Source organism: Varanus komodoensis, unplaced genomic scaffold (assembly GCF_004798865.1).
Source record: "Varanus komodoensis strain SLA01 unplaced genomic scaffold, ASM479886v1 scaffold42, whole genome shotgun sequence".
Taxonomy (NCBI): domain Eukaryota; kingdom Metazoa; phylum Chordata; class Lepidosauria; order Squamata; family Varanidae; genus Varanus; species Varanus komodoensis.
The window spans coordinates 8,168,836-8,184,980 of NW_025335972.1; the positions used below are offsets into that span (position 1 = coordinate 8,168,836).

At 39.6% G+C, this 16,145-nt stretch overlaps 1 protein-coding gene across 2 annotated transcripts in view; it reads right to left on the minus strand.

Annotated features, from left to right (window-relative positions):
• The window catches only part of LOC123030041 (TLC domain-containing protein 4-like), a 34,520-nt gene that overhangs the window by 15,540 nt on the left and 2,835 nt on the right, over positions 1-16,145 (minus strand). Inside the window, exons 2-3 of one of the 2 annotated variants that reach the window (XM_044443595.1) lie at positions 826-996; positions 557-646 (exon numbers count right to left, since the gene is read on the minus strand). In XM_044443595.1, the coding sequence (XP_044299530.1) occupies positions 557-646; positions 826-980 (245 nt within the window). In that variant the 5' untranslated portion in view covers positions 981-996. The remainder of the gene's footprint in view (positions 1-556; positions 647-825; positions 997-16,145) is intronic. The other variant, XM_044443596.1, reaches the window with a different exon arrangement.

The window sequence follows — 16,145 nt, forward strand, 5'->3', positions numbered from 1 at the left end:
TGCCACCCAAAGGTCCCTGATTAAAATTCTGCAGCTGGCAGATGGTCCAGAGATGGATTAGACACAAGTTCTCAGCGGGTGATGTGGTACAAGGAAGCTGTGTGACCATGGCATCAGCCGGCCCAGTATGAGCTTCCGGGGAGAGGGGAGCAAAACTGCCAGGGTATTCATGGCACAGGAAGGGGGAATGGAGAGGGTTGGTGCCTACTGAGCTTTAGCAGTTCACCTCAGGAGTCCCACTCAAAAGCACTGAAAGGTGGAGGGAGAGAGAGGGAGGATGAGGGCAGGAACATAAGCCCCTCTTTAGGCCCAGTGGCAGCCTGGCTCAGATCTCCTGCCTGGAGCTGACCACTTCCACCCCCACACTTCAATCCTAAACCCCAAGAGGAACAAGGCTCCATTCTTTCCTAGTACAAAGCACTCCTTCATGGCTTCCAGGCACAATGGGGCCAATCAAGCTCCCAGGCTTCCCCCTCTTGCCAGGGAAAGAAGGCTGAGGACAGCAAAGCTGCCCCAGGAGGCTTATGAGAAAGCCAGGTGAGCTGCTCTGTCTTACCAGATAGGGTTGGCATTTACAGCATCATCAAACCAAAGGATGTAGAGGCAGAAGAAGCTGACAATCATTGCGTGGACGGTGGACACACATCTAGGAAGGAGGACATGCAGAGATAACAGCATTTGTTTCTAACAGCTCTCTCTCCCTTGCTCATTCTCAGGTAGACACACACACACACCCCTACAAGGCATGTAAGGCTCTGACCTGTGAGGGGGTCTGATGCTAGGAAGAACTCCCCTCCCCCCACCCAACACACACAAAGGCAATACCTGGAATTCCATTCATTTTGCTTGACTGCAGGAAGGGTGCAGTACGCAGGGCTCAGCGACACAAACAGCTGAGGACTGAGAGCTGAGAAGAAGAACTGGAAAGCCACAAAGCTGCCAGCCACAATGCAGTATCCCACACGGGTGGAGTCCTCCATTGAGTCTCAGCAACGCCTGCAGGTAGGCAAACATGGACAAGGATGATGTTGTAGTGCGGGAATCAATACAAAAATGGAAGAGAATATGGTGGGTTGGGGTAGAGCCAAGAGGACCAGATAGATTCTTGGCAGAATCTGCTGTTTCCCAGTGTTTCTGACCCTAATACAAGTTCCGTGAAAACACACGGTTCTACCAACTGGGCCAGTGCACTGCTGACTTGTGGACAACTTTAGCCAGGGTGCCTAAGGGGAATGGTGTTCCTTTCTACCATCTGGTGCTGGCTCCCCTCCAACAGAAATCAGTGGTTTCCACTGAATTGCACAGAAGACATTTTTTGAGTAAAAATCAAGAAGCCTCCTGAGACAGTACAAATTTGCCTTTTCCAGCCAATTCTGGGGCAACTGCTATCTAGGAAAGAGTGCTGCTCTGGCCTGGATCTCAGCTCTCACCCTGATTGCAGTCTTTCCCCCTACAAAACCCAATGGGATCTATTTACTTCTGTGGGCAAGGAGAATGAACAAAAAGAGGCTGCAGTGAGGGACTTCACTGAGATGGGACTGAGCACTGGCTACTCTGATGTCAGGGACAGTGGGCAGGTATGACACACAGCATCCAGCACGAGCACACTCACCTCAACAACGTCTCCAGTTTCACATATAGAAGCCAATGGCTTCCATTATACCAACAGCAACCTTGACAAAGATACAGACCAGAAAAAAGACACCCCCACCCCCAGGCAAACCAAACCCAGCCATGTGCCAGTCATGCGAAGCAAATTGCAAAGATGGGAAGCAGCTTGCCGGCATGCCTTGCCTGATGCTAGCAGAGCCTCACCAAAGGGAGGCCCATGGCTGATGACAGTGTTTACCAGGAGCCCAGAGACAGTCCTGTACAGCATTTGGTAACTGGAAAGCACATCTTCCCGTTCTTTATGCCACAAAGCAGAGTGTTGTGACGCGCCCACAGAGCGTTGGCTAGTGGCTGGCACATTATTAATTAAAAGCATACCTTCTGATTAATTTTATTTTATTTTTTTTACAAAACACACATGGGTGTTTCCACTACTGAACTATCTACTTGCTAAAAACTTTTTACAGACTGGGAGCAGTAGGGCAGTCTAGTTCACAGTCACTGTGGAGTCTCTCGGCTGTTCTGGCAAAAGTTAATTTTGGCCAGTTTGTCAGATTAGAAGATCTGTCTGAAGGATTTGACCCAAGGGAATGCATATGGCATGAGAGGCATCATATAAAACAGCCTTCCCCAGCCTGCACCTTCCAGATGCTTTGAATGACAACTGGCCATTGGCTATGCTCACTGGACTGATGCAAATTAATGTCCAAAACAGCTGGATGGCACAAGGTTAGAGAGGATTGATATAGAAACATAGGAAGGAAATGCAGCACGATAGTGGGATACCATGGCAGCATGGGAGGATTCACATTCCATTGGGCTACCTAAAGTTGCTACAAGTATGTGAGGGGGATAAGCTTCTTCCGCTCTTCCCCAAGAATCCAGGGCAATCCAAATACCAAGTGACGCAAAAAACCTCCAAAGCTTTTATCAAGGAAGGTGCCCCTTGGATGTCATAATTCAGACAATAGATGCAAGATACATGGTGAAGCATAAAAAAGCAGAAATGGGCAGAGACTTGAAGTTCATCAGCAAGTGAGTAAGAGCAACAGTTCCAGGACTCAACTGTTTTGCCTATGCAGTCAAAAAGGAGGGTGTGAACTGAACCCAGAGGTAAATCAACAAAAAGATGGAAGGGAAATAAAAGGGGAAGCAGTAAGAGAGACCCATTAAAACTGGTCAGAAAGAGAAGAGAAGCAGCCGAGAAAAGCATCTCTAAAGCACACTAAAAGCACCTCTAAAGCATCTCCAGCATTTTGGAGATGAGAGAGAGAGAGAGAGAGAGAGAGAGAGAGAAAGAGAGAGAGAGAGATCAGTATTTAGGTGAACAGTATTTCCAAAGTTGATGACATATACAGCAAAATATTGTAAGAATTTGGTTACACCAAAAAATCACTGAGACTTTACACATGAGCTACCTCAGCATAGGGCAAAGGGTGGAGATCAAAGTTGAAAGGGTCAGCAGTGCAATCAAATGAAAGCCATTTGAACAGTGGCAAAGAGTATACATTCAAATAAATCAGGGAGCTTTCCTGAACCCAGAGGCCTTCAGATAGACTATGGATTCCACCATTCCCAGCCAAAATGACCTAGGAATGACTGTAGTTGCACTCAGCCCTCTAGAATGGCTCTATGACACAGTCAATACACTTTGACTGACTGAGTTGGAAACACATTTGAAGGGCATCAGGCTAGGGAAGGCTAAATTAAGGTATGTCTTCTCTTGCTTTATAGTTTGAACTCTGGGGTGGATATGCAAGGCTCTATCAAGTGTGAAAGAAATGCACACATTCCTTCAAAATACTCAGAAGTGGTAAGTGGGGAAGGAATTGAGCTTTAATTTCCAAAGGGTGCTTACAAACTTGCACATGGATGTGCTTCACACTTGACAGATAAATTAAATATATTGTTGTCACGAGTACTTGCCTTTCCTTGTTTGGATGAGGACTGTCTTTAACTCTCTTGATATCTAGGAATTTACTGTATTTTTCCGTCTATAAGATGCCCCCATGTATAGGATGCCCCCCACCTTTCTTACCGATCTCCGAGTGAGCAAGCTGCTGCCGTGCACGTGCACACTGCCTCCCTGCACCAGTCACCCCTCCAAGCGCGCCTGTGATCGCACCAGTCCCGCCCCCCAAGCGCACCCACGGTTCTCCCCTCCGCCCCCCATGTATAAGACGCCCCTCCATTTTTAGGTACATATTTTCAAGAAAAAGTATCATCTTATACATGGAAAAATATGGTAATTCCAATATTATTAACTAACCTCCCACAGTATTGTGCCCAAGCTATAAGGCTCCTTTGTTGGACTATGTGGTCCTGAGTATGAAACTGATGCACAAATTGGTTAAATCAATTCGAGGCGATCTGTTGGTGACGTGTAGGTATGTGAGGGGGTGTCAAGCCTATCTTTGAACACCCTCACCGATGGGGCCTCAACCACCTCCTGTGGAAGCCCGTTCCATACCCTTGGGGCCCTAAATGTCAGGAAGTACTTCCTGGCATCCAAATTGAACCTTAATTCCTTGAGTTTGGCTCCTTTGGATCACGTCCTGCCCTCCTCTGCAGGGGAGAACTGATGTCTACGCATCTCCGTGTGACACCCCCTCACATACCTGTATGACACCAACAGATCCCCTGAGTCTCTTCTTCTCCAGCCTGAAGAGACCCAGTTCCCTCAGTCTCGCTTCATATGGCATCCCCTGCAAAACGGCCACCAACCTTGTGGCCCTACGCTGCACTGACTCTAACCTGGCTATATCCTTCCTGTAATGAGGGGCCCAAAACTGAGCACAGTACTCCAGTTGCGGGTGCACCAGAGTCGTATAGAGTGGTAGTAATACCTCTCTCGATATAGAAGCCATGCTTCTGGCTATGAAACCAAGGGTGGCGTTCACCCTCTTGACAACCGCATCACATTGCTGACTCATGTTTAGCCTGCAGTCAACTAGCACCCCGAGGTCCCTTTCACAAGTGCTGCTCTCCAGCCACTTGACCCCTAACCTGTACTTATGGCACCCATTCCTATGCCCCAAGTGCAAAACCTTGCACTTATCCACATTGAACGCCATCCTCTTGTCTCCTGCTCACTTCCACAGTCTGTCCAGATCCTTTTGGATCTGGAGTACCTGCTCCTCAGTTGTGGCCACTGCCCCAGTTTTAGTATCATCTGTGAATTTGATCAGCAGACTGTTTACCCCTTCTTCCATGTTGTTAAATTCAGTGGAACTTATTTCTGAGTAATTAAATAAACCTTTTTATTTAATTGCTATTTTAAAAATTAATATTTTATCATTGTCGCTTTTTACATAATAAAAATTCCATAATTGTATGGAATTTGTTATTGTTTTATTGTTTTTAATTGTACGTGCTGTGAGCCGTCCCGAGATGCCGAGACATGTGGTGATGGCATATACATGTTTTAAATAAATAAAATAAATAATTATGCCCAAGATCATGATGTATAGCTAACCTTTGCTGTATATTTTTGTGTATGGTTAAAATAAACAAATCTTCAGCTGCTTTCCCAACACTATAGCAAGGTACATGACCCATACCTGCTACATCTTTCCTCTAAAATCCCTGCGGAAGAGCTCCCAGCAAGTTTTGTTCTGAAGTTTTTCTTAATCTTGAATGAAAAGTAACCTCTCTCTGCTTTACAGCCATTGCTGCCATTCATAGAGAAATTGCTGCTACCTCTCTTCTTTCAGAAATCCTTTAAAATATTTCTAAACCACCTGCTTAATCCTGCCCCTTAATCTTCTTTCCCTTCAGCTAAATATGTAGACTCAGGGCTGGCCCTATCATTATGCAAGTGAAGCAGTCACCTCAGGTGATAGATGCTGGGAGGCTGTGGCAAGGTGTTGAGAGAGGTGTGTGACAAGCAGCTTGCTCTGTACCCTCTCAGCTAACCTGCTTTCAGGACCAGTAGTGGCTGTCCCATTGCCACTCCTGAAGAAAGATTCAGCTGCTAGTCCAGGTGGCTCTTGTAAATGGAAGAAGAGAGGGCGCCATCTTGTGGTTCTTTGTCTTAGGCAGTGAGATACCTTGGTCCAATCTTACCCTTTCCCTTGCCTTGGGAACCCTTTGGCCCTTGTGCCACTGCTGCTCCTTTCTGCCACTTCCCCACTCTCTTTGAGTGACTGAGACATTTCAGGAGCAAAGAGGATCTGGAAATTCAGGCAACCATACTGGTCCAGAAACAGGCCTCTGGTAAAGCTACTAGGACTTGACTGTTCATTCTAGACCAAGCCACCCCAACATATTTTGCATTCCAACAAGCAAGATCAATTGTTGTTGGGAATATCCATCCTCCTCCCCCTGCCCCACTACTGTGAGAATTCAGAGTTCAGAGGAAATGGGGAACTCTGAGGGTGGTGAGGGGAGACAATCTTGTCCCGGTTGATAAAAATGTGCTGTCATGGCAGCCATGTGAGCCCTGGCTGCACTATACCAGTGCTTCTAACCCCAGTCATTCCCCAGAATCCCCTGTAGCAGGGTGGCTGCAGGTGTGCAGCTCCTATCTTCCATCTGTGGTTCTCTTGGCTGCAGACTTTTGCCAACTTGATGGGTCAAACTAGATAAGATACTGGAGTTCCATAACTGGGCTGCCCAACATCATTTATCTTTTAAATGAAGGCACTGCAGACTGGAAACTTTAGAGGAGAGGCAGTGTAACCCTTTCCGTTTGTGTGCAATCCTGTTGAAAATTGCACCTGCCTGAAACAACATAAAAGTGGACACAGAGGCAGGCAGAAGGAATCTCTATTGGCTGTGTGCCATAGCTAAGTCCGTCAACCTGCTAGCTCCTGTTCCGGCATGCCACAGGCTTTTGCTGCCTCTACCACACATGTGTTTAAGTTCACAAGGTAGTGCTCTACACACTACCTTCCCATGAACTAAGAAAAACACTTTTAATTAAGGTGCTGGACAGAGCATTAAATTACCTACATGGTTTCTGTTCTTCATTTAATCTGGTTAGTTCCTCTCTCCTCCAAACTGCTGCAAGTGTTTTTAGACTGCACTTTTTTTGGCAGGGGTAGGTTTATACTTGTATTTATGGTTTTATTTGTTGCAATTATATCCTACCTTTTCTGCAAGGAGCCCAAGGAGGTAAGCACAACCCTCGTCTCTCCATTTTATCTTCACAACATCCCTGTGAAGTACGTTAGACTGAGAGTCAGTGAGGTCAAAGTCACCCAGTGAGCTTCATAGTCGAGTGGTATTTGAACCCAGGTCTGCTGCACTACACCATACTGGTTAATATTTATGGGACATGTCTTGACAAATTAATGAATTCCTATGAATGAATGAAGCCGGATTTCTGCTGGGCACTTGGGCTTATGAATCCCCTTCTTCAGCGGCAACACACTTGCCATGAATATCAAAGAGCCCAGACAGTCATAAAGCAGAGTGCACGGCTTGTGGCTCCCCGGCTGCTGTACTGCAGCCTCCTCTAGCCCTGGCCAGCATGGGCAAAAGGGAGCAGTGATGTGGGCTGCAGTCTCATGATATCCTGAGAGCTGCCATTTGCCCAGCCCTGCCTTAAAGGATCATAGGTGGCTGGAAACGAGCTATGTCCAGGGTTTGAACATTTGCTGCCAGACAGGGCAGACTACTCAGTTCCATGGACTGTGGTCTGACTCAACATCCTATATCATCATGGTACATATCAAGCTCTGGTACATCTCAGGGACTATTGTCTATCACCTTCCAGCCTTACACTTGTGAGATCTATTAGTATACATAAACTTGCCCAATCATTGGTGCAATCCTGTGCATGTTTACTAAGAAGTCCCAGTAAATGTACACAGTGTTGCAGCCTAAGGTTAAATATGTAGGTTTAAACCCATATCTTTTAAATTCGGCTGGTTGAAGACATGACAACTAAGAAGAGACCTGCTGGATCAGACCAAGGATCCATCTAGCCCAGCATTCTGTTCACACAATGGCTAACTAGCTCCTTACAGTAAACCTGCAATAGGAAATGAGTGCAACACACACTCCCACCCATGTTCACCAACAAGCAATGTACACAGCCACACTGCTTCTGCTACTAGATGTAGGATATCGGCATCAAGACTAGTAGCCATTGATAACTTACATTGACCAGAACTGCACAGGGTCTTCTGAGTGAGACTGCACCATAGATTTGTATAAGGGAGTATAAGCTTGGCAATTTTATTTCCCCCCTTTTTTATTTTTTTACAGAAAAAAATACATAAGTACATACAACACAATACAAATACATACCATTTGAAATATATCAATAATATTAAAACCTAGAGCCCAACTGATAACTAAAAATAAAAATTAACACTGTGCACCCACTCCCCAGGTGACCAGTTATTACCTCCATTTCATTTCATATATTAAAACAATTAACAGTATATAATGTACTTCAGTTATACCCATATCCCCTCCAGAAATTCATATAATCTTGATTAGGTTTACAACCTTTACCTTCTATCAGTACTGCTTTTACAAAGTCTTCCCATATTTCATTATATTTATTTACTTTTATTATCCCTTTTTAATTTTTATTTCTGTTGTCAGTTTATCATTAACTACCATATTCCATATTTCATTATTCCATTCATTCTTTTGCATTACCCAATTCTGTTTCCAGTATTCAGCTATCACTAACCTTGCTGCCATTATCAAGTTTAAAATCAATTCTTTCTTAACTTCATTTATATCTTGTTTTTTCAATCAACAGCAGTAACACAATTCTTGGTGACATTTCTAAATTTTTATCTAGAATTTCTCTAATTTCATTAAACACCATGATCCATATCTTTTGTATATTATCACAATCCCACGACATATGTTTGTAAGTTCCAATCCCTTACCACATCTCCAACAAATATTAGAGTATTTATCATCAGTTTGGTTTAACTTGTCTGGAAATGTCATCTCCATATCATTTTATATCCATGTTCTTTAATTCTAAATGACATATTCTTATAAACTCTTCCATTCCAAATATTATTCCAGTCCTTCTTTTATTTCACTTATGTCCATTTCCCAAATTGATTTTAAGCTTTTTGTCTGATCCCCTAACTCTATTAATATTCTATAAATGTTAGCAATTCTTCCTTTACTTGTATATTCTTCCTTAATCTCACATTCTTTCACAATCGTTTCAAATTTTGTTAATTGTCTTTCTTCTTCTTTAAATTTTTCCTCCATCTTTATCCATTTTTCTAATTGAATTAAATTTAACCAATTTAATTTGGCCTCTGCCAATATAATCCTTGTGTTATATTTTTATCTTATTTTTCCAATCTTCCCTTAATAAATTTATTATAAATGTATAAAATAAATGTATATATAAGAAATTATATATATATGAGAGATGAGAGATTATGTTTTAATTTGTTACTCCAATCCTTTGATTCTATTTTTGGGAATTTCTTCATTTTGACCACTGGTTTTTAATGGAGAAATTCCTGGAATTAACTGCTGTCTCCATTTTTCCCATACTTCTATCATATTTTTTAAGAAGGGATTTTGAATTCTCTTAATAATCTTTTTTATATCCATTTAAAACCAAAAGGTCTCTAAATGAGCACCTTTTCCCCGTAATTCTTTTAATTCAATATCGCTCCATATTAGTTTTTTACTTTGAGCTATAACATCTGGAACTATCTTTAATTGATTTGCAACCCAATACTTTTTAACATCTAGAATACTCAACCCTCCCTTTTTTTGTGAGTCATACCATAGTACTTTACTTATTCTTGCTCTCTTCCCTCCATTCCAGTAAATCTCCAATAACTTCTGTATTTCCTTTAATTTTTGATCATAAAACTTGATTGGAATCATCCAAAACAAAAAATTAATCTTTGGCAGAATTTTTATTTTTATTACTGCCATTCTTCCAAACCATGACAAATTTACCTTTTCCTATTTTATCTTTTATATCATTCTTTAACTTTTCATAATTTTTCTTCTTTAGTTCTTGACTATATTTTGGAATATCAATTCCTAAGTATCTAATACTATCTACTATTTTTAGTTTATACTTTTATTTATATATATCCAGTTCTTCACTATTATGATTATATAACATCATTTCTGATTTTTCCCAATTTACTTGTAACCCACTATAATTTCCAAATTTCTTTAAAAGTGAATATATTCTTTCTATAGTATGTATTGGTTCTTGAAATGTTAACAATGTATCATCTGCAAATAAATTAATTTTAATTTTTTGACATACTCCAATTCCTTCTATCTGTATAAATTTCTAATTGCATTTGCCAGTACTTCTATCATTAATACAAATAATATTAGGGATAAGGGATAACCCTGTCTCATTCCTTGGTTTAGGGTTATTGTTTCTGTAATACCATCATTTATCATTATTTTTGCCATATTTTCTGAATATAATTGATTATTTTCTTAAACTTTCTTCCGAATCCCATCTTTTCCATTAAAATCTTCATTGTTGGCCATTCCACACAAAGGCTTTAAATATATCTAATGCTAATATACTTGCCTTTAAATTTTGCTTCTCTATATGATAGTTCGTATTTAATACTCTCCTTACTACATCTGACATTTGTCGACCTCTTAGAAACCCACATTGATCATTTTTATATATTTATCTATAAATTTATTCAATCTATTTACCAATATCGCTGTAAAAATCTTAGCATCTTGATTAATAAGACATATTTGTCTATAAGATCCGAGGTTTGTAAGGTCTTCAGTAGATTTTGCTATCAAAAATATCATGGATTGTTTCCAATAACTTGGAATGGTTTCCCCTTCCATTATTTTATTAAACATCATTTTCATCTTAGGGACTAGTAATTTTTAAAAATTCTTATAATATTCAACCCCCAATCCATCAGATCCTGGTGCTTTACCTATTTTCAATTTATTAATAACTTCCAATATATCTTCTTCTTCTATTTGAGTTTCCATAATGTCTTTATCCTCTTCTCGAATTTTACAATTTAAATTCTTTTCTATATATATCTGACTTTCTTTCAAATCTATTTCATTTCCTGTATATAACTTTTCGAAAAACCTTTGAAAAGTTAAAAGATACATCTTTCCCCTTTTGCATTCTTTATTACTCCAATTAAACTTTTTGCCTTTTTGACTTGTGTGGCTCGAGCCAGCATTTTGGAATTTTTATTACTACTCTCATAAAATTCTCTTTTCAAATAAATTAGATTTCTTTGAACTTGTTCTATTTCAATATTTTGTAATTCTTTTCTTTTAGCTTCTAATTCTAACATAATTTTGTTTTCTCTGTTTTTTATATACTTGTTCTCTAATTCTTTAATTTCTTCTTCAAACCTTGTTATATTTTGCTCTTTTTGTGTTTTTATATTGTATGAATATTCTAACCTTCTCACCACTCCTTTCATTGTATCCCATATTACACTTATATTACTACCTCCTTTTTCATTTTTTCCATAATTCTTTTACTTCTTTTTTCATTTTTTCTAAGTTCTTTTCATTTTTAAAAATCCTTAAAACTATTCTCCACCTGTTTACCTGTCTATAATCACATTTTATTTCTATTTCCATTGTTATCATTGCATGGTCTGATATTTTAATTACTTTTAAATCCTCATTTACTACCTTAGACAATATTTCTGGTGTTACAAATATATAATCTATTACTGTAAAAATTGTATGTCTATTTGAATAAAATGTATAACTTTTCTGATTACCATGTAATTCTCACCAAACATCTTTTAATCTGTTTCTATTAATAAATCTATTTACGTCTGTGTTATTATATTTTATATCTACCTTTGATGGGTTTGATTTATTTTTATCTGTAACCATATTATAGTTATCCACCATTATCATATATCCTTTTTTTATTTCTTCTATTTATTTATACACCTTATTATAAAACTCTTTTTGATTTATATTAGGTGCATATAAATTAACTAAAGTCACCTCTTGTCCATAAATCAAACCTTGTATTATAAGAAATCTCCCCACATGATCTCTTTTTATAACTTTTATTTTAAATTCACATCTTTTAGCTACAATAATTGCTACCACCTTGCTTTTGATGTGCCATATGCTTTTTCATATACATCTGCCCAATATAATTTTAATCTTTCTTTTGATGTGTTTCTTGTAAAAATATAATATTTGCTTTCTCCTTATGAATTGATTTTTTAATTCTAGCTTGTTTATGTTTTTCTCCCAAGCCATTTAAATTCCAAGACACTATCTACAATGTTTTTTCCATTTTTTCAATACATCAAATATTCTTTTTGGTCTCCATGTGTAACTAAATAAACACTCCAACAAAAACTTAACAAAAACACAATTATATTTACCCCAAACTAAACCCTTTCTCTCACCATATTCCCCACCACATTCTTATAGAAGAACCCCCCTACCCTTCTTCTGGAGATTTTCTCCTTCCCTCCGCTTCGGGCTTCCAAGGGAGCAGGGGGGAAGAGGAGCCACCACCCTCCCCAACCATCTATACCTTTTTATTCAATACTCAAATTTCTATTATATTTCTCACTTATCAATACCTATTATTTAAGAAACATTCAAGAACAACCACAACACTAGCAAGTACAATATATTTTCTATATATTGTACATATAGATGTTCTAGTCTCTTCTTACTTCCTTCTTCTGTCTCTCCTCTTCTTTCTGTTTCTACAGAGAGTCTGAACCTCCTGCTGCTATATCCAACTTCTCCTCCTCTGACTGGTCTTCTTTCTTCTTTTCTGTCATCCTTCTTGAAAATATAGGCATATCCATTAATTTCTGCGTTTGTGCTGCGTATTCATCATCATCAATAATTCCAAGCTCCTTTAGTGACATCAGCACTTCCTCCTTTGTATAAACTCTGTAATATTTTCCATTATATGAAAACCTCAAAAAATTCAGAAACCCCCAGCTATATTTTATGGAATTCTTCCTTAATATTTGGCAAACTTGGAACATATCTCTCCTCCATTGCAAAGTCTCAGTACATAAATCAAGAAAAACTTGAATCTGGTAACCTTAGCACATAATTGATGTCATATTCCGTAATTTCCACTTCAATTGTTCTTTTTTTGCATATGACCAGAATCGAACCACAATGTCTCTCGGTGTTTTTCTTCCAGCTCTTCTTGGGCCAATTCTTTGTATTGCATCAATATCACATCTTGTAAAAGAGACATCCAGAAGAATAGATTTAGCCCAATCCAATATTGATTGAATCAGTTTATCTTCATTCTCATTCCCATCCTCTGGATATCCTTTAAGGCATAAATGTGATCTTTGTTGTTTGTTGTGGATCTCAATCATGCTTTTAGAGACCTGGACTATCTTGGTCATCTGATTTTTTAAACTTTTTATCTTGTTCTTCCATCTGAATTTTCACTGCTGTGATTATTTGTTTATTCTCTTGAGTTTATTTAGTTAAATCTTTTATTCTTCCACCCATATTATCTATTTTGACATTTAATTTCTTCATATCCTCTTTCATACCTGTCTTCATTTCTCTAAATTCCTGTAAAAGTATATCAAGCTTGTCTGGTTGCATTGATGATTAGGTGCTGGTAAGATCGTTGATTTTTCCAGTGATGATCTTTTTTTCCCATTCATTTTGCAACTTTTCTCTACTCTTTTCAGACACAGATCTGATGGGTGAAGTTTATGAGAAAGGCCTTGTCTTGCTTTAGATCTTTGCCAGATTCTTTCTGCACTCTTGCTACATTTTGACATCCAGCTAGCAGAGAAAATCTTAAATTCATAGTAATATTTTTTTTACAATCTACAGTTGTTATTTAGCATCCAACTAGAAGGAGAGAGCTCTTGAATTTACTAATGACTAATTCACAGACCACAATTGCAATTTAGCTTGGAATAATTGCTAGTGGAGGAGACAGTATTCCAGCCGAGCTATTCAAAATCCTAAAAGACGATGCAGTAAAAGTGCTACACTCAATATACCAGCAAATTTGGAAAACTCAACAGTGGCCACAAGATTGGAAAAGGTCAGTTTACATTCCAATCCCAAAGAACGGTGATGCCAAAGAATGTTCAAACTACCACACCATTGCACTCATTTCAAATGCTAGCAAAGTTATGCTCAAAATCCTACAAGCTGGGCTCCAGCAGTATGTGGACCGAGAACTACCAGAAGTACAGGCAGGATTTCGAAGAGGCAGAGGAACTAGAGATCAAATTGCCAACATACACTGGATCATGGAGAAACTAGAGAGTTCCAGAAAAACATCTGCTTCGGCATCATTGACTATTCTAAAGCCTTTGTGTGGATCACAACAAACTGTGGCAAGTTCCTAAAGAAATGGGAGTACCAGACCATCTTATTTGTCTCTTGAGAAACCTATATGCGGGTCAAGAAGCAACAGTGAGAACTGAACACGGAATCACTGATTGGTTCAAAATTGAGAAAGGAGTTCAACAAGGCTGTATACTGTCACCCTGTCTATTTAACTTATATAAAGAGCACATCATGAGAAAGGCAGGACTAGATGAATCACAAGTTGGAATTAAGATTGCCGGGAGAAACATCAACCTCAACAACCTCATGCAGATCATACCACTCTAATGGCAGAAAGTGAAGAGGAACTAAAGAGCCTCTTGATGCAGGAGAAGGAGGAGAGCACAAATGTTGGCTTGAAACTCAACATTAAGAAAATTAAGATCATGGCATCCGGTCCTATCACTTCCTTGCAAATATATGGGGAAGAAATGGAGGTAGTGACAGATTTTATGTGGACTCCTAGATCACCACAGACGGGGACTGCAGCCAAGAAATTAAAAGATGCTTGCTCCTTGGGAGGAAAGTTATGGCAAATCTAGACAGCATACTGAAAAGCAGAAACATCACTCTGCTGACAAAAGTGTGTATAGTCAAGGCTATGGTTTTCCCAGTTGCAATGTATGGCTGTGAAAGTTGGACCATAAGGAAAGCTGAGCACCAATGAACTGAGGCCTTTGAATTGTAGTGCTGGAGGAGACTCCTGCAAGTCCCTTGGACTGCAAGGTGATCAAACCAGTCAGTCCTAGAGATCAACCCTGACTGCTCTTTAGAAGGCCAGATACTGAAGATGCAACTCAAATACTTTTGCCACCTAATGAGAAGGAAGGACTCACTGGAGAAGAGCCTAATGCTGGGAACAATTGAAGGCAAAAGAAGAAGGGGACGGCAGATAATTGGTGGCTAGATGGGAGTCACTGAAGCAGTTGGTGTGAGCATAAGTGGACTCCCGGGGATGGTGGAAGACAGGAAGGCCTGGAGGAATGTTGTCCATGGGGTCGCGATGGGTTGGACATGACTTTGCGACTAAGAACAACAACAACAAATTGCTCAATTATCATCAACAGCTGCAATTTAACATCCAACCAGCAGGGGGAGCTCAGGGATTGCTGTTAGCAGAAATACAGTCTGTATGTTGTCAATACATCACTTCCTCTTCTTGTCTATCCTTTTATTTTGGTTATTTCTTATCTCTGTAACAGCAAGATAACACAAAGAAGCTAATTCTGGGACATTAATTAACTTTAATATACATTCCTCCAGGCTCTATCCCAGTATTTTCCTGTAATTTCCTTTTCTGCACCTTCTCAGCTTTCCAACTGTGCAGGGGGTGAGAGGGAAGTCTTCTCCATTAATTATTTGTTAATATTTTTACAGGTTGGAGCTTTTAAACTCTATTTCATCAGCCGCTCAACACTGACCCTCCCCACCCCTTTTCCCTCCACTCTTCAAGCTGCTTTTAAGCTTTTTAAATAAACAGCCAAGGTGCAGGCTTACTCTGGACAAATTCCAGCAGTTTCAGATTACAAAAAAAGGCTCTTTGCAGATCTCACAGTCCACATCTATGTTTCAAAACTTCCCAGGAGAGAGACAAAGGAATTAACTCACATGTCATGCACTTTTCAGTATTTCTTGATCTTAATTTGAATATATTTTAATCATATATTTTCCGATGGTCAGGAGGAGTAAGAATTCAGCATCTGGAGTCCATCCAAGCCAGCCCCCCCCCCCCCGGCAATCTTATTTTCAATTTCTTTCCTAATTATTCCTAACATGGAGTTTGCTTTTTTTTCATAGCAGCTGCACACTGGGCTAAGTTGACATTTTCATTGAGCTATCTATCACAACCCGTTTCTTGGTCAGCCACCACTAGCTGGTTTTGTTTGAAGGTGGAGCTTTTCTGCTTGCCTTCTATTCTGACTCAAGAGGAGTCAATATCTTGAGTGTACTGGATTAGAACCATAGCATAGAGGCATAAAAGGGTGGCATGTACCCCATTAACTATTTCTGTCCATGTAGAAAAGGCCAGAGAACATAACTGAGATCTAGAGTAAATACTTCTTCTTATGTTACCTGACTAACAGCATTCAAAAACAGTGGGTATCATTAAATCATAATAAAATAGTGTCCACCAGAGGTCTATGCTCACAGTACAGATGCCATGTGGGAGGCTGCTAGAAAAATGTTCAACAGCCAGGAGGCCCACATGGAAGGAATAACAACCAGTAGCCATTCATCCATTCGACAGCTCCAGC